General features: G+C 39.7%; 1 protein-coding gene across 3 annotated transcripts in view; it reads right to left on the bottom strand.

The window, feature by feature from the left end:
• csmd2 (CUB and Sushi multiple domains 2) overlaps positions 1 to 19,752 on the bottom strand; it is a 288,003-nt gene that overhangs the window by 49,545 nt on the left and 218,706 nt on the right. For all 3 annotated transcript variants that reach the window (XM_085261294.1, XM_085261295.1, XM_085261293.1), the window contains 8 exons: positions 17,892 to 17,961; positions 15,938 to 16,054; positions 14,705 to 14,914; positions 13,092 to 13,280; positions 2,746 to 2,923; positions 1,358 to 1,503; positions 1,184 to 1,264; positions 548 to 661 (listed from right to left, as the gene is read on the bottom strand). In XM_085261294.1, the coding sequence (XP_085117420.1) occupies positions 548 to 661; positions 1,184 to 1,264; positions 1,358 to 1,503; positions 2,746 to 2,923; positions 13,092 to 13,280; positions 14,705 to 14,914; positions 15,938 to 16,054; positions 17,892 to 17,961 (1,105 nt within the window). The remainder of the gene's footprint in view (positions 1 to 547; positions 662 to 1,183; positions 1,265 to 1,357; positions 1,504 to 2,745; positions 2,924 to 13,091; positions 13,281 to 14,704; positions 14,915 to 15,937; positions 16,055 to 17,891; positions 17,962 to 19,752) is intronic.

The raw sequence follows: 19,752 nt of genomic DNA on the forward strand, positions 1-19,752 counted from the left end.
CAGCTCGAAACAGTCTGACCTCTGGTAAGGCATTTTCTCTAGTATATCAACAATTTCTGAAACAAATCCATGCCACATTCAAAATCTCTAAAATGACCGTTCATCCCCATTCTGAAGCTCGGATTGAATTTTTGCAGGTTGTCCTCACTATGTCTACATGCCTAAATGCAATGAAATGCTACCATGTGATCAAATATTTGTCCTAATGAGCAGTTAAACAGTAATACCTAATGAAGTGGCCAGTGAGTTTATATTTAGGCCATGAGGTAAAATCCCAGTAGACCAGCTGATCTCATTGGTGGCCCCTGATGACTCAACCTTATGAACATTGGCAAATTTGATGTAGGGCACACTAGTTAAGGTGCTTTAGCCTTCTGCAAGATCCTTCACAACCCATCACCATACTGTGTCCAACTCAGTGTTGTATACGTCACAAAAATCACCTCCCAACCCTTGTTTGATGTGTACAAGTGTGCTCAAAGCTAGGATATCCAGGGATATATCAATGGTACTCCAGGATGTTTTCAAGTTGTAAACAAACACTTACCATCACATGAGGGTGGAGGGCCCTCAAATTCCAAATGTGTACCTAGCCGACAGGTCAGGATGCTGTTTCCACTTAATTGGTATCCTGGGAGACATCGGTAGCGCACTATATCACCTGAAAACAGTGATGGACAAAGGAGAGCAACAGTCAAGGTCAAGGTCAGAAGCAGTAGCATTAACTGTTATGATACATGTAAAAAGTGCTCCTTATAAAGGATTCTATAACAATACAGAAGTTATCATCAGTCATGTGTTTCAGTGAAAACTGGGATGAATCTGTGGACACAAAAATCCCCATGGGATCCTACAGACACTATGTCAGTGTTGCTACGTTTATGCCTCTGAATAATAAAGGTCAAATAGCTACACAAATACAGAAACAGGAATTCATCTCTGTTGTCTTCAAAGGGAATGAGATCACCTGCCCTAGGTGATGCATTTGAGGTGTGTCTGAATGGACTGTGTATTCAGCGAACCTAGGCAATAAAAACAGCCAAAGTTAGAAGCTTCATGAATGCTTCAAAATGCTACGGTTCTGCAAATCTGCATGGGAACAACATTAAATACAAAAAGGCAGAAGTGTCAGTGCCATTGTGTTTAAGTGCATGGGTCTTATTGTGACAGCATTTCCACCTACCAATTTTAAATTCCTTGCTTGCCATCAGAATCTCAGCATTAGGAATGATGGAGGGAGGGAGGCAGTACTGTAGTCTGTAAGCTGTGAGTGCATCAAAGACATGAAAGGAGTTAAACAAAGAATGTATGTAAATCAAGAGCTAGAAACAAAGCTAGATCCACACCATGTACAAACCTTGATAGCTGATACGAAAGAGTCCACCCTTCTCTGTATTACTACGGAACCGTATCAGCACCTGATTAGATGTGCTGCTGGGTGGGTCGTTGGGCTCTCCATCAGTAAACACACCTAGTTTCCTGGCTGTTTCTTGTGGACCATCCCTAAAAATGGAGGAATGTTGCAAGTCAACCATAAATGCAAAAACAACAATACACTGGAAACACCAGTCTATGCTCCAGAGCTCACTTGTATAGGAGCCATAAAGAACCTTAAGGGTCTGTGATGCAAACAAACTACTAAGCCACATGCCAGATTATTGTCAAGCAGCTTCAGAAGAGTATAATCAAGCTGCTCACACTTCAACAAACCCAAAGAGATTACCCCTCACCTGTTTTGGATGATTATGTTAAAATAAGGTAGAATTTGAGATACAGTAAGCGTGGAGTGACAGGTCTCGACTGCGGTGCTCCTGCTAACAGCTATCCAAAGGGAGTGTCTCTGGAAGCTGTGGCCCAGCCTTGGCAGTCCCCTGGTGTGGGCATGGCCGATTAAGCCAGCTCCCAGATTCCTGCCACAACCATTCAGCTTAAAAACCATCTGTCTTTGGCTGTCAGACTGGGCATGGGAGATTACAAGCAGCTCTGGAAACGGCTGGCTAGGGACTTCTGCCTGACAGCACTCTAGCCAAGCCGCCATTAAGGGGCCCATTTCCTTGGCTCAGTAGTTCAGTGGATAGATACACAGCGGTGGTAGCTGGAAAATGGGGAACAAGATAGTCCCCCATCTTGGCTCTGTAGGAACTAGCTGGGAAAGATCAGCACAGCGGGGACCATTTAGAGATGAGAAACAATACGATAGAAAGTGGACATTTTGGCTCGCTTTAGCCATGTTGACTTAAATTATCGGTGGTCTAAAAAAGCCTCAAACAAATTTCTATGAGTAGCGCAAACAGTTAAACGTAGATGTCACCAGAAAACCATGTGGATCTTTCATGTGGTCATGTTGCCAGGTTGGCTGGCAGTCAGACCTCCTGTCTCACTGAGAGCTGGGACCTTTGGAAGCTTTGGAGGATCAACTAGAACTGGCAAACATCGTGTATGCAAAAACCTGGCTTTGGTGCCACATATGGCAATTTTAACCATGTATTATGGAGGTGATGAAAGGAAGCTTTACCCACTGATGCTCAGTCAAGCACAAAGGCAAAAGTGTATTTAACACATCGTATTAAAAGACAAAAACAACAAATAATCAAAGATTAAAGAAAGCCTGATAACAAGTTCTTGAGAATTTTTTGAGACGATGGTGAAGTTTAATATTGCTTTCCTCAAAATAACAAACTGTCCGCATTGTCTCATTGAAACTATTTCTGCATATCTGGAGCCTGTTACGCTGTCATTTCTTACCAGACAGTAATGAAGTCGTGTGGCCCATGAACTTGAAGGAGGGAGAAGGTCAGTTTGATGCCAAATCCAGGAGCCACAGTAATCAGCCAGGAGCAGTCAGCTGAGCTTGGATACTCCTCAGGGTAACCCGGGGAAAAGATGGTCCCATTGTCTGATGTGATGTTCCCACCACAAGGCACTGAGAGAGGGCGGTGAAGACAGGGAAAGTGTATATTTTATATAGGCAGGACAGATACATTAGGGTTGATACATAATTCAGGCACAATCAGCGAAAAAAGAGTTTTTCATCCCTCTCTCCTCCTGCTTCTCTGCTCAGTGTCTCTTTCCCACTCTCCTTCACTTTTCGACTGGTGCCCAGGCACTTGTCTGAGCTAAAGATTAGCCAGTAAAGCCTGTTAGTAAGTGGGGAGTTGGATGGAGTGTTTTGCTAAGATAAGGCCTCAACCCTTTCCCATTGGGGCAGTAGAGAGGGAGTATGGAGATGAGGCGAGGGTTTTATATGGACGAGGCTTTTGAGGTGTGTGTGTGTGTGTGTTTGTGTGTATATATGTACAGCAAGTGTAGAAGGGGTAGATATGTGTGAGTGTGCAAACTCTGAGTGACAGGAAAAGGTTACAAGTGCGTGTACACTGATCTGATCTGGCAACACTAGAACCCCACACGTCGATACATGCCTGATACCCTTGAGTAAAAAACAACAACAACAAAAGAAAAAAAACAACTGCACAATCACAAACAGTAAATCACACTCAACCACTATTCATTGCATCACATAAATGTCTTCATTTGCTTTGGAAATGAACAAATCCTTCACAGTCCCCAGGAATTTCTAACCACAGCTCAGCATTGCATAAAAATATATCTAGTCTAGCTTCCTGAAAAAAGCCATATTATTTCTGCCAGTAATTTTGTTGTTTTGATGTGTATTAAATCTACCAAGCCCAAAGAAGAAAACACAATCACGCAGCACTGCGCAATCTGAACACTCTCTATCTCGCTTACTCTTTTTTTAAAAGACTAAAACACCTAAAACACTTTTAAAACACCATTCACTTTCTGATCTAGTAATAATGAATTCCCGTTTAAACCTAGATTTCTATTGAAACATTTCCAGTTCTTCTTTAAATATCTTCTTAGGCTTTCATGTGCACAAACTTTAATCATTAACCACCTTATTCTGTATACGTCACTTCCTGCAACCTCTAGTTTGTATATGTATTAATCCTTTTCAGAACAGTTAAATTATATGCTTCCATGATTCCAGAAACTTAACAAAGTTCAAATGCATGAATTTAGCAGTTTCCATTAAGGCTGCAAGACATTACAACCATTTTTCCAACATGCTAGTTAGGAGCATTACCACTTGTGGCTGCACTTATTACGTTACTAGCAGAGGATCTCATTATGGTCACAGACCAGCCAGTAATTTTAAATGACTGTTATCTGCAAACACATCCCTGTAACTGGCCTCAAATTATGCCATCCATAGACATATTTTAAATATCCCTTCAAGGAGATCCGAACAATCGTGCTGGTGGGCAAATGGAAACCTCATATTCACTGTGGTGGGGCACAGAAATTTAGAGAGCGTAGTAATCGCAGTAGTGCAGGAATCAACCCAGAAGAGGTTTTCAGCTTGAGGACACACCCTTGCATGTTTTATCCTTGCGTTTGTCTTTCAGGTTATATGTTGTGGGCCGCGTGTTCACATTATAAAACTGCCAATTGTATTCCTGTAGCGGAGAGGCCCTTCTGCTGCTGCATCACCTGTTAAATGAGCTATCGATCAGGCCTATTGATTAAACCCCAGACACTCTATGGAGTTGCACCTCCGGTTGACGCATTGACTGTAAAGCTACTTAAGACTTGTGTGAAGAAGAGTATATGTTTGCTTGTGGAGTTGAACAGGCGTGAACAGAAGAGAAAAATTCAGTCGACTATCTCTTAAAAAACAGAAAACAGCAGCGTATTAGCGCCAAAACTTCACATGTTGGAACTCCTCATGTCAGTCTTAATACCAAATCAAACAAATTAATTGTGTCCAAATGAGTCTAAATGAAATCTTTTTAACTCCAAAAAGGTTAGTCCATCTAAAGTGAGGCCTTGGACATTATTAATTTATTACAACATTCACACATGTTAACCCACACAGATGAGAATTGACAGGATCCTTTACCAGCTAGAAAGCTGTTGGGTCATAATAATATAGAAGTTTAATCAATCAATCAATCTTTATTTATAAAGCACTTTTCATACAGAAAAAATGTAGCACAAAGTGTCTTACATAGTTAAAAGCAGCCCACCCCACCCTCCAACTCACTCCCCACACTCTCAATACACATATATCCCCCCACCCCCACCCACACACACATACACACACGCGCACACTTAAAGAGTAAAAATTGGGCTGGGCTCGCATGAGCCAAGTGAGGAAACATTATAACAGAGAGCCGTCTGCACCGGGAGCCGGTCACAGACCGCAGCCTCCGGGCTGGGCACACAGCAGGAGGGAGGCCAAGGAGCCCCCCAACCAGGCTGAGAGGATCCCAGAGACCAGCAGCCACGGTCAATAACAGCCCCGGTGCAGAGAGCGCCCTCCGAGGAAACACTGGAGATATGACGCAATACGATATATACAGGGTAAAATGATAAAATAAATAAGAACAGGATACAATATAAATATAAATATAAATAGAGTAAGAAGATTAAAAAATGAATAAGAATAAAATCAAGAAATATTAGGTAAATCCTAAATTAATAATAGAATAACAGGATAGAATAAATAAGCATAAAAAATAAATAAACGCTAAGTAAAAGCTAAATTAAAAAGGTGGGTCTTGAGCCTGTTCTTAAAAACATGTACGTTCTCTGCGGCCCTGAGCTCCTCCGGCAGGCTGTTCCACAGACGAGGACCATACCACTGAAAAGCTGCCTCTCCGTGAGTATGTGTCCTGACTTTAGGGACAATCAAAAGGCCAGTACCAGAGGACCTCAGGGTCCGCGAGGGTTCGTATGGTAAAAGCAGATCTGAGAGATAAGAAGGCCCAAGACCATTAAGACATTTAAAAACCAATAAAAGAACTTTAAAATCGATCCTGAAACACACGGGGAGCCAGTGCAGCGATTCTAAAACCGGTGTAATGTGGGCCCGCCCTCTGGTCTTCGTCAGCACACGAGCTGCCGAGTTTTGCAAGAGTTGTAAAGTTGAAATATTCTTCTTAGGAAGACCAGAGAGCAGGGCATTACAGTAATCAATGCGACTGGTAATAAAAGCATGCATCAGCATCTCCGTGTTGGCCCGAGAGAGAATAGGGCGGACTCTGGCTATATTTTTTAGATGATAAAATCCAATTTTGGTTACATGTTTAACATGTGGGATAAAACCAAGCTCAGAGTCAAAAATAACACCCAGGTTTTTCACTTGTAGCGAAGGACATAGTGAAAATGCCTCTAATTTAGACAAGAGTTTCTCTCTCTGAGCCTCAGGACCGACAATTAAAACTTCAGTTTTGTCCTGGTTAAGCTGTAAAAAGTTTTCTGCCATCCAAGATCTTATATCCAAGATACAGTTAAAAAGGGCATCCATTGGTCTGGTGTCATCAGGAGACACGGAGATGTACAGCTGCGTGTCATCAGCGTAACTGTGGAAGTTCACTCCATGCCTCCTGATGACACTGCCGAGAGGCAACATATACAAATTAAAAAGTACAGGGCCTAGAACCGACCCTTGAGGCACACCACATGTCATTTCATGGATCTTAGAGGAGCATGTATCCATACTCACCATAAAAGATCTGTCAGAGAGATAGGAAGTGAACCAGTTGTGTACAGCACCAGAGAGGCCCACCATGTGTTTTAGTCTGTTTAAAAGAACAGCGTGGTCTACTGTATCAAAGGCTGCGCTTAGATCCAGTAGCACCAGGACTGAGAGCTTTTGGGCGTCCCAGTTACATCTAAGATCATTTAAAACCTTTAGGAGAGCAGTCTCTGTGCTGTGGTTCACCCTAAATCCAGACTGGAATATCTCCAGGATCTGTCTATCATTGAGAAAATCAGTAATCTGAGTAAAAACAAGTTTTTCTAAGACTTTACTTAAAAATGGTAAGTTGGATACAGGTCTGTAGTTATTAAAATCATTACAATCCAAATTGCTCTTCGTCAGAAGGGGCCTCACCACCGCCGTTTTAAAGGCAGCAGGGAAGACACCCAACTGAAGAGAGCAATTCATCATGTATAAAAGCTCAGCCTCAAAAAATCCATAAAGTGTTTTAAAGAGTGAAGAAGGGATTGGATCTAAAAGACATGTGGTGGGTCTCACTGTGGAGAAAACCTTCTGAAAGTTCTCAGCATTAACCAGGACAAAGCTGTCCAGTGTCTCCTCAGGTACAATCGAGCCCTCAGATGTGTTTACAATCATATCGCGATTAGATAAAATATCAGATCTGATGGCGCTGATTTTTCCCCTGAAGTGGTCTGCAAACTGCTCACAGAGCGAGTCTGTGGGGGTTCTTTTGGAGCTTTTAAAATCAGGGTTAAATAAATGATCTATGGTGGAAAAGAGGACCTTGGGATTATTTTTGTTATTACTGATTATTTTGGCGAAGTATGAATTTCTTGACTTCCTTAATGTATTATTGTACATTTTAAGTTGCTCGGAAAATATGTGATGGTTGATATTATTTTTATTTTTCCTCCATCTCCTTTCTGCTGCCCTGCAATTTCTTTTGAGTTTTTTGTTTAAAGCATTATTATAGCACTTAGTCTGCTGAGAGACAAATTTGAAAATGCCTAAAGTCACTTATTGAGGCAATGGTTCGACCTGGCCTTGTGTATCTCAACAGACCTCCAGTTATTTTTTTAATATGTTCATTTAAGAAAAAGGTCTGTTAATTGCAGCAGTAATAGATTCACAAGGTGTGCAAAGGAGCCAGCCTCAGAATAACGTGTCCCTGCATGAGCCAGTTTAAAAAAACAACAAGATATGGTTTTTCCAAGGCATGGGGGGGGGCTTTGATTTGTGCATGTCTATGCATGCATTTAAGGGTATGTGTGTGTATACATGTTTATGTATATGTGTGTATATGTGCATGAGCATCTATTTCTTTAAATATGGATATGTTTTGGCATGTTACTGGGGTTATGGAACCAAATATATATGTAGCAAAATGTAGAATTTAAGGTAGGGGGGGAGAAGTTTGTGCTTTTTCCTACTGTTTATTTCCCCTCCTAACTACAGTTTTATCAGTGAGGCCAGGGTGAGCAGGAGAGGGGGGGGGGGGGGGGGGGGGTTGCTGTCTTATTTAATGAATCATTTCAATGTAAGCAGCTATCTCCTGGAAGTTTCCAGTCTTTTGAATATGTGGCTCTACAGCTGAAGGCCCCATCCAAAGTTGTGTTTCTTAATGTTTACAGGCCTCCCAAATACTGCACAGACTTTTTTAGTGACCTCAGTGAACTGCTGTCTGTGATCTGTGTTGATTTCGACTGTGTAATTATTGTTGGGGATTTTAACATCCATGTGGACAACCCTCAGGACAAAGGGACTAAAGACCTGAGTAACACTCTGGGCAACTTTGGGCTGACTCAGCATGTAACAGAGGCCACACATAATAGAGGACACACTCTTGACCTACTGATCTCCAAGGGCCTGAGCATTTCAAAGGTTACTGTGTCTGATGTGGGCGTGTCTGATCATTACTGCGTTTTCTTTGAAAGTAAAATTTCAGGCCACACAAATATATCAACAACAGTGATCACAAAACGGTGTATAACTGAACACAGTAGTGTGATCTTTAACCAGGTCTTCCCATTAACACCTGACCTGTCCAGAGGTTCAATCAATGAGCTCGTCAATAGCTTCAATGCTAACATGTTAAATGTAATGGACACTATTGCTCCCATTAAGGTGAAGGTTATCTCTGGAAGGAAAAAGTCTCCATGGAGAAACTCCACACTGGTGAAAAATGAAAAAAGAGAGTGTAGGAAAGCTGAGCGCAGATGGAGAAAAACAAACCTCCAGGTTCATTATGAAATCTATAAAGAGAAACTTCACAATTATAATTTACAACTGAGGAATGCAAGGAGGTCCTACTTCTCTGACATCATCACCAAAAACAGTCATAATGCTCAGGTCTTATTTCCTACAGTTGACAGGCTAACAAACCCTCCTGTGTCAGTGGCAGCTGAACTTCATTCAACCATGGCCTGCAATGACTTTGCCAAATTCTTCACAGAAAAAATCCAAAAAATTAGACAAGCAATTGGTACATCAACAGCAGATCCAGGATATGTACTGTGTCCACCAAAAAACTGTTTAAACACCATGAAACAGTTTCAACCTATTAACAGCAAAGACCTGGAGGACATCTTAGGTCAACTGAACTCCTCCTCTTGCTGTTTAGATGTCCTGCCAACACGTTTTTTCAAAAAGGTCTCAAAGACTTTGGAGTCAGACCTGTTACAGATCGTCAACTTTTCTTTAATGTCAGGTGTGTTTCCAGAACCACTAAAAACTGCTGTAATTAAACCTATACTGAAAAAGGACAATCTTGACAAGACACAAATGAACAACTACAGGCCGATCTCAAATCTCCCATTTTTAAGTAAGATCATTGAAAAAGCAGATTCTCAACAGCTCAATTACTTCTTAAAACAGAATAACTGCTACGATGCCTTCCAGTCAGGTTTTAGACAGAACCACAGCACTGAAACTGCTCTGACTATAGTGTTTAATGACATATGTCTGAATACAGACAGTGGAAAAAATGTCAGTCTTAGTTTTACTGGATCTCAGTGCAGCATTTGATACAGTTGACCACAACATATTACTCAAACGACTGGAGAACTGGACAGGTCTTTCAGGAACTGTACTAAACTGGTTCAAAACATACTTAGAAAACAGGAAATACTTTGTATCAATAGGTAACTTCACATCTGAGCAGACAAGTATCACATGTGGAATTCCCCAAGGTTCCATCTTGGGACCCCTTCTGTTTAACATTTACATGCTCCCACTGGCACAGATTATAAAGAACAACAAAATAAACTATCACAGCTATGCAGATGACACGCAAATATATATCACAATGTCACCAGGAGACCAAGGCCCTGTACAGGCTCTTGGTAAATGCATTGAGGAAATTAATGACTGGCTGTGCCACAATTTTCTCCAGCTAAACAAAAACAAAACTGAAGTAATAGTCTTTGGTGCCAAAGAAAAACGATTACAGGTCACCAGAGAACTTCAATCTATACACCTAAAAACCACAAACCAGGCGAGAAATTTGGGTGTAGTGATGGATGCAGACCTAAACTTAGAAAAACACATTAAGACAATAACAAAATCAGCTTAGTATCACCTTAAGAATATTTCTAGGATAAAAGATCTGATGTCTCAACAGGACCTAGAAAAACTAGTCCATGCATTCATCTTTAGCAGGCTTGATTACTGTAACGGCATCTTTACAGGTCTACCTAAAAAATCTGTAAAGGACTCTGCTGCTCGAGTCCTCACTAAGACCAGAAAAGTGGACCACATCAGTCCAGCTCTGAGGTCTTTACACTGGCTGCCTGTCCGTCAGAGGATAGACTTTAAAGTTCTGAGTTCCTAGAGTCAGAACCCGACACACAGAAGCTGCATTCAACTTTTATGCTCCATATATCTGGAACAAACTCCCAGAAAGCCTCAGATCAGCTGAAACACTCAGTTTATTTAAATCCAGGTTGAAGACTCACCTGTTCTCAGCTGCATTTGAATAAAACACCAAATCCACACTTTTAAGCTTAAATTTCAAAACTTAAATTTTAACTACTGATTTTATCTATTGTTCTGATTTTATCTACTGTTTTTTTGTTTGTTTGTTTTTTAATCAATTTTAAATCATGCTTTTTATTTGTTTTTGTTTTTAATGTCTCTGTAAAGCACTTTGAATCACCTTGTTGTTGAATTGTGTTGAATTGTGCTATATAAATAAACTTGCCTTGCCTATTGAATAAATTTAATAGGATTATTGTTTTGTTTATATTTTTCTGTCGTTTTCGCACTATTGTAACATGTTCATAATAAAGCCTTATTTATATTTATATTTATTCTATATCCAGCTACATGTGTGGGTTAATAAGTGTCAAACTACTGGTCAGTTATAAATAAGACCAGAATAAGCTATATTTAATCTAGAGTAACTTGTTGCCTAGTAGCAATAGCAGCCTTGTGTTTGAGCTTATTTCAGTGCTATTTGCTATTAATGAAGAATGGGTAGTTATGGAGACAAAGCATACTAAGCTTTTAATTCATGTACAACTTAGTATAGGTGGCAATGGCAAGGATATTAAAGGAACAGTTATAGAAACTGAAATAAAGGATTACTAAGTGCTTTATGGTTATAATAACGATCTAGTGTGGTACTAATAGAGATGCTAATAACAGAAGTCCTTTTTTCTATTTTGCAGACTTAATTTTTTTCATAGACAAAAGGGTTAAACTGAAAAAGGTGTTTTTCTCAAGTATTTGATATACATATATCATTTTAATAGAATTTATTTTATTTATTGTAACCATATAAAAATAAAAAAACAATCTAAATAAAAAGTACAAAGAGACCAAACAAGAGCACAAATATCTAGTTAATATCTAGTTCTGAGACATGATAATAATGCAAAGTGGGCTAGTGCAGGCAAAATAACAAAAAGAAGTCAAATTTAAATAGTAACATTTATACCCATTGAGAAGAGTATTTTTTACGTGTTATTAATTTTCAATATGCTATGCCTCTACTGCCACGCATACCGAGCTAACCTTCAGCATGGACGGGAGAAAGAACAGAGTTATGGACATAAATCAGAATTGGATTTGCTCTATGCGCTCCCTGAAGACGAGTCTGGTAGTCTGGGGGTTTCAGGACTGAGTGATTCGTCCTGGATTGATTCTGCATCTGATGGGTTTTCATCTGACAGTTATCCAGAGTCTGCACGACAAGTATGCACTACACAAGTATGCTATAAATAGCCTGCAATTATTGAAGTGGTTATAAAACATGGGCTTCTCTTCGCTCACTCGTGTGTTTGTTCAACAAATTCAACAAGAGCAGAACACGCGCACGGTCAAAGACACACGGAAACCACAATCTGCATGTTTGCGCACAACCCTGAGACGGAAAAGCTTATTGCTCTATTATTTTATTGTCACTTTATGTGAAGCAAACAGGGACTACGGGAAGCATTCCTTATCAAACCCTGTGTTTTAGAATGACCTGTCTGCAGCTTTAATAGCTGAACTCTTGCTGTTTTAGCATTAAACCGAATGTTATTTGGGCATTAGTGTGGTTCAGTTCACAGGTGCATTTATGCCATTAAACAGAGGTATCTCTAACCTCTTCATCAGACCACAAACCAGGCCACAGCATCAGGGCAAAAGTGAAATACGGCAACAGTCAGGACTTATTCAAACACATATCTTCACATACAAGCATATGCCCACTTTGAGTACACATGAATACACAAAATACTGAGTGCATGGATGCATACAGATTACTACATATATGCATTTTAATGGGTAGTATTCATTAGTGAAAATACTGCATTAAGCCAGAATGAAATGAAGCATATTAAATGCTTTATCTATCAGTATTACAAAAATAAACAGTTCATTTATACTAAGTACTGATATCATAGGACAATGCAATAGTATTTGAATAATAACAATACTAATTCTTCCCATTAACATAATTAGAATAAGAATTCTATTATACTACAAGAAGCATATCGCGCACACATGCAAGTATAATTTTCTTTCAGGTCCCTGGAAATAATCTTTCAGCTTCAAACTGGACGTGACTCATGAAAAAGCCCACATACAAGAAAATAGCACGAGTGCGAGAATAAACTCTATCTCCCGTTCCCGGTGCCTTTTCACTCGGTTGCTCCTCCTTTCACTCCCATTTATCTCCCTGCTCGCCCATTCAAAGTTCCAGTGTCACGGCCATCACCTCTCTCTGTAATTTTGCTGGCCTTATTGAATAATCGACGCAAGAATGTGGGTCAAGGACGAGGCGAAAGAACAGCATCCATTACTTTTCCTTTCAATAGAGCCTCTCTTTTATTCATCTTTTATTTGTCTCTGCTTCTCTTTAGCGCGGTATTGATTTTTCGCTGAGGAGTGCTTTGCTTCATTAATAGGGGATAATAATTCAGTTTAATTACATTATTCATAATAGATAATTATTATCTCCATGGCCACACTTTGCTCTAATGATGTAATAGTTCAATACGTTACAGTTTTAAAAGCAAGTTATCTTTTTATTCGTTTAGTTCTGCGCACAGCTGTCCTCTTGTTTGCTCGCATCACTTACCTTCACAGCGAGGGAAAGGGTGATCCCAGTTGCGGGTGGTGCCGTGCTCACAGGTGAGGATGGAATGTCCCGTCAGCTGATACCCGGGCAGACACTCGAAGGAAATAGACTGGCCCACGTTGTAGCCAGCACCCACCACCACCCCGTAGCGAAAAGGCTCTGGATCTGGGCACTCCTGTAGCTCATAAGCTAAGGGAAAAAGAAGAGAAATTTGCGATTAAAGCTAGATACATTCATACAGCTATGAAACTTAAACAGAGAATCATATTATTTTCACATCAACAAAGTCGATCAGGAAAGTACGTTTCCTAAAGGCTCACTGTTCTGATGATTGCTGTGGTTGTGAACGCTACCCGCATGGATGTTCAAATAGTTTTTCTCTTACTGTCTGAAGTTAGCTAACAGTAGCTTTCAAACCACTAACGACTTGCCTTAATGTGTGAATACTCAGCTTCCAGACAACAACACTGTTATAGCGGAGGATCCTCTATTTTTATTTCCCACTTTCAATTCCCCTTCATCATGTGTCTGTTGTTCCTTAGGCACAACCTCCCACTCACTCCTCCTCATCCCCCTCCGCCTTCTTAGACAGGAGTTTTCAGAGGAGGGAAAAAAAAATGCCTAAGGCAGGTTTGACTTGTACCAGAGGAGTATGATGCAGTCATCAGAGGTAGCGTGGGTAAATATATAAATATGACTAAATATGACGAATATAAATATGACTAAAGGAATTGATTTCTATGGATCACAGCTTCTCTTTGTAGGAGATAACTCATGCAAATATTGCAAAAAAGGGGAGGGGAGGGCTGGTATTTGCAAATATAATGCTTGATTTATATGCTAATGTACACATAATTATGTAAATGCACAATGCTACCTTTCGATTTGCTGGCTCGTTTGCTGAATCACAAAACACAAACTTAGTGTGCCTGTTGCATTTGCGGACCGGGGGAATTTATTCCTTGCAGACGTGCAGATATGCAATGAAGCCTTTTATTGGCACATGCTAAAGCAATCTTTGAAGTGATCAGCAGTTTTATATACAGCTATTTATCCGGGGAATTCGCTGCCTCTCTGCGCTGATTAGTTCTTCAGAGTCAGTTATAGCACTAATTCAGTAATGTTATGGCTTTACATGAATAAATTTCACACTGAAGCGACACTAATAGTACTTAAGTGTACTTGCTGAAATAAAAGTAAACACTCCTGAAGATAATGATTGATTCGTTTCCTTCCGCAAGATGAAATTCATCACTGTGGCTTTCACTCTTATACTGATTTTGGAATTGCTTCAATTCACGCAAAATAGCTCTGATATTCTGCATTAGTTCTGATACGTGCATTCGGCACTCCTCTGCTGAATCACATTTCAGTAACAGGAAAAATGGACTGAAGCAGCCTAAAAGTGCCACAGGTGCTGGAGTAACGCGTGCAGAACAAAGTAGCTCTAAATATTGATACTGGCCCAGCTCTGCAATGGGTAAAATTTTTTGGTTGTTATTTTTAGTATTAAAAGCATATAATAAGTCTGCTTTCTCAGACATAATCCAAAAGTTCAGATTATATCCCACCTTTAGTCTCCCGATCTTTTAAAAGGCCATTTGGATACCTACCCTGGTACTCAAACCTGAAGCCAGGCTTGTTCTGCGAATGGTCACTATGGAAATAAATTGTGGTCTCGTGAGAGGTGGTGAGAAGGGAAGAGGGAACATCCTGGCCGCTGAATCTGCCAATGACAGCACTTGTTTCCAAGGGCCCATTGCGTATCTCGAGGAAGTCGTGGTTGGCTTCAGTGGAAAAGTTGAGGAACTGTATGTGGGCTCCTGTTTATAAGAAATAGATAATGGCCATTAAAAAACAAAATTGCATTGTTCTCCCAAAAATACTATCAAAGTTAAAGTAGGCGAGTCATTCCGCTTCTTATTATGTGCAGAAAATGGTTGCAATTCAGCCGTAGCACTCAATTGACAAGAGTGAATGGACGAGGCGAAAACAATTGTTTACAATTATTCCAGAAATAAACAAAAATCCTAAAAAAAAAAAAATGCCAAAAATGAAATGACACTGAATGTCCTTTATTTTTGTTTTTACAGGGGAGCTGATTTACGCATGCTGGTACTCAAGGATTTGTATTGTAGCTTAGTCACATCAGAAACCTACTTGAGTGAATAGGAAGCAGCTTGTTAAGGTGACTGCTGTCAGGTGGCTGCTGCCAGACTGCTGTTGCACATTTCATCCATGAAATCAAAAAGGTAAATGTGGTAAAGTAGATTGTGGTGCTCTTATACTTACTTAAAAAAAGTATGAGAGCACCCCTATTTTGTGCGAGTAGCTAAATGCTGCCCTCACTTATCCCCACCAGAAATATGAGTGCGGATTATTCCTGAGAAGTTGTCATGACAGCTGTATGAACCAATGCAGTTCTATTATACCTTCATGTAGAAAAGAATAGTCGTATTTAGGCTGTGTAACATTCTGGAAGCTAGCACGCTTAAAAGAAGGGCTAATGGTGCTAGCTCCATTAGTGTTAGCCACACCTAGCATAACTAATATAGCATTGTATGTGTATAATGCTACACATTTCAGCAATATTTGAAACACAATTTAATCAAGGCCAACTTCCCCAAAAATGTTTATCCACTATTTTTAGTCTAAGGCTCCAGATAGTTGCATTTATTTTAGACTACCTCTTGAGAGCCTTCCAGACACGACTGTCATTATCACGATAAATCTACATGTATAAACACTGTCACTCCACGGTCCAGCCTTACAAGTTGCATAATTAAAGGTTCTTTAGTGTAGAAATGCCAGCGTGACATGCTGCAAGAGCCTCTCATGTCTCTCACCGTAACCAACTGGCAGGTAGATTCTCCAGGTGCAGTCACTGTTGCTAGGGTAGTTGCCAGGGAAACCGGGACTGAGAATCATGCCCTCCATCTCTTCCCGAATTCCACCACACTGAGCTGGCAGAGTCCAGATAAAACATTTCATTAACATCCGCAAAAAAGTGATTCAGCCACATTACAACTATTTTACAAAACAATGATCTGCTCAGTCGTCAGATTCATAAAAAAGGATGTGGGTGAGAGAGGTGATGAGGTGCTTGAACATAGAGCACTTGAGATACAGTTTGAGAGGGTCCCAAAGTAAATACTACAAAACTGAAGTATGATGTAATACTGCTTTTATCTGTGTTTGGGTTTATTTCTCTTTCTTTCTTTAATGCCACCCACTATCTGTAGCAAGCCAAAAAGAACTGTGCACAATGCAGCCTCCCCCTTTTATTTATGTGTTTATTTTATTCTATTTTTGTTTGTTTTGTTTTTGGTGGCTTTTGTTTTTTGTTTTTGTTTGTTTGTTTTTTTGCCTTGTTCACATGGTAGTACTTTTTTTTTTCTTTCTTTTTTGTGCCCATAGATTACACATTCTCCTGCATCTAACTGGTTTGCCACTGCGTGGCGCAACCAGTTTTACAAGGGCAGTATTTGTAATCGCAATTTGAGTTATATTTTTCTGCACTTTTTTCATATTGGAAAATCATAAATAAAGTTGTCAAAATGTAAAAAAAAAAAAAAAAATGATGACCATCCTTTTACTGAAGCATAACAGAGGTGAAAATGAATTTAAAGCCACAATTTTTTCACTCCAGTCAAAATATTTACAGATCTTATTAGCAACGATAAAATGCAATGTATTTTATGTTAAAGATATCAAAATAAACTTAAAAAATACTGATAAATGTGTTAAACATTTAACATCTAAAGATGACAGCAACTGGACAGGGTATCTCAACCACCAATGAACTCTACAGCCACCTCATACTTTTATTAATCACAAGATATGTGATTTAGCGGTGCCAAGTATGGTATACTTTGCTGTTCTTCATCTTCCTCCTTTTATGTTAAACAGCTTATTCAATAAAAGCATTTCTTTGATTGAAATCAAGGACTAAGTCTCAAAAGAGATTAAAAAATGCACGGAAATAATTAGAGGAAAAAGGTGATGAGATCAAAGAGGATGAAAAGAGCAAGAGATCATGTCGCCGAGATGAAAGTGTACTGCAGCTAGTGGTAAAAGAATTAGCTGACTCAATGAAAAAGAATGAAAGAGGCACTGTTGGGAGGGGGAAACAGGCAAACATAGGGGGGAAGATTAAGAAATGAATGGGACAAACAGGCTATGTGTCAAACAGAGAAAATCAAGGTGATGTATCATTGTGTCTCTGCAAGGAACAAGTGAAGGGTTAAATGTAATCCTGTAGCAGTGAAAGCCTGAGGTAATCAGGAAACTGCTGATGCCTGTAAACACGATGAATCTCCCACCGACTTCAACCAATCATGGTGTGAGTTGGAACTAATTAGGGTATAGTAGGTTGCTCCAATAAGTGGAACCACTTTGTCAAGGTGTTCTAACAGACAGGAAACACTTAAAGAGAGGAGCTTTTGCAGTTACTTTCAGCGTGTTCGCTCAGCTTTCAAGGTAGCAATATAAATTCACTTTAAAAGTGCAAAAGCGTGCACAGCCTCAAGCAAAAAGACAAACAACTGACTATAACCTTTTCTTTTGCTGTCTTGTTTTAATGATTTTTGATTGGGAACAACCTTGGGAGGAACTTTGTCATCTGCACTATACTGTTTAATAATAAAGTAATTCATTTCAAATACTTTGAATCACCTGGCTGCTGTTCTTTTAAAGCGAAAGATCCCCAATAAAAGGAAAAAGCTGGTATTTAGAAAAGACACAGGAAGCAAACAGGAGGGGGCAAGGACACAAGGAGCAAGTAAAGAAAGGCATTTTTACCTATGCAGAGAGGAGGTGGGTAGTTCCATCGTCTGACAGTTCCAGGCATACAAGTGATGTGCGAGTTCCCCTGCGAGAAGCGTCCATGCACACATGCACAAAGACAAAAGTACAGGGAAAAAAAGAGCAGGCAATGAATTAACTTGTTCGCTCCACTGTCACTCATCTGTTGCTCCAATTATTTGATCCTGCTGCTTTTCTCTGCATGACTTCATGTGGTGCCTAAAAGACTAAATCCATCTGAAGTGACAGAGAACAATAGCGGCATATAAAGAGCATCATACAGAGCGAGAAGAAGACAGGGAAAGAGTGCGGAAAAATTCAAAGTCATTTCTACAAAGCCAAATATGAAAAACTGGCATTTTTCAGAAAATTTAAAAGCACTTAACGCAATTCTTAGAAAATTGTCATGAAAATGGCTTAAAAATGTCACATGTGCATGTTGGAACATAACAGACTGACAAAATAGACTGTTTATAATCAGACAAACCCTGACAGCCAGGCCATTAGAAGTCTTCAAATGTTCAATGTTTTAGAACAAAATCTCAGAAGTCTGTGGCTATAACATTTATTACGAAGGTATTTGGTCAGCATTGAAAGAACAGTAATCCTGAAGCTGGGGATAGGTTTTATGCACAGTCACAGCTATACAGGATATCTTTGTTAGGACATGACTCGGTATGTCTGGTGTAAAAGCAGAGGAAAAGCAGTCTGCCAGCTGATAGAGTGAACTAACACAGGAGAACGCATTTACAAAACAAATTTAATTAGAAATGCTGTACAATTTATTTATTAGACCTCAGTGATAAAAATAATGTGATCGGATGAGCAATGCTAAACATAAACACACACAAAAAAATATTGTTAATCCTTGTGAAGCTGACTGTTCGCACATTGTTCCCAAAACCTTTTTGGAAATTTGGTCATTTTAGGGAAACACGTCACTGCCACCGGACCAATCGAGCTTACTGAATGAAGTCTACTGAAAGGAAAATGCTAAGCACAACCAGTGAGAAAATAGGGGTGACGTAAATCCAACCTGGCATTTTAATGTGAGAACAAGGAGTGAAAACTGACAGAGACACATAGTCTCAATGGAGTACAAATAGAATTTGTGTGAACTACTGTACCCAGTGTTCTCCTCCGATGTCACCATCTGTCTCCTGAAGGACAGATGACTTCAGGAGCACTTTTTTGAAGGGAATACAGAATTCTGATTTCTCAGCACACAAGCGTCACGGCCTTCATATTATAGCTAATAAACCGAGGACACTTGTCAACATGCCTACTTTGAATTTGGATGGTAACTTTCTTATAAGCTTATTGGGAAGTTTAGAGGTATAAAATTACAAAACTAGTAAGTTACATAATGAAATGTAACTCTTGCTTATAGATATTACTTACATTTTATGAATGTACAACACAGCTTCACTGTTGGTTGTAAGGTGTTATGCAGCCAATTGTGACTAAATGTGTCTGCAGCCCTAGCTGGCGGCAGCACCACCGTCTCTGTGACAGCAAGTTGGTAAGAAGGCAGAAGGTAAGACAGATGACAGCTGTGCTAATCAGGGCAGCTCTTCATCTAGAAAACAGTTCTATTTGTGTCAGTGAAACTGAAATATAACACTCGGCCACAGCAGTGTGTAATTATATTCTGCGCCACCGTGTTTCTATTTACCAAAGGAATACTGATAATGCTAGCGCTGCTAATGTTATCGTCACAAATCAGACAGTATATCACAATGTGCGCAATGTCATGCACACTGCAAAGTCCCACACATTTCAGTGCCATTTAATATATCACATTATTAAATAATCTGATTATGAATTTGTGTGTTTAAGTCTCACTCTTGTCTGTGTG

This window comes from Mchenga conophoros, linkage group LG22 (genome assembly GCF_057382185.1).
Source record: "Mchenga conophoros isolate Kocher_MC1m ecotype Shallow Benthic linkage group LG22, M_conophoros_male_GT1.1, whole genome shotgun sequence".
In the NCBI taxonomy this organism is placed as follows: domain Eukaryota; kingdom Metazoa; phylum Chordata; class Actinopteri; order Cichliformes; family Cichlidae; genus Mchenga; species Mchenga conophoros.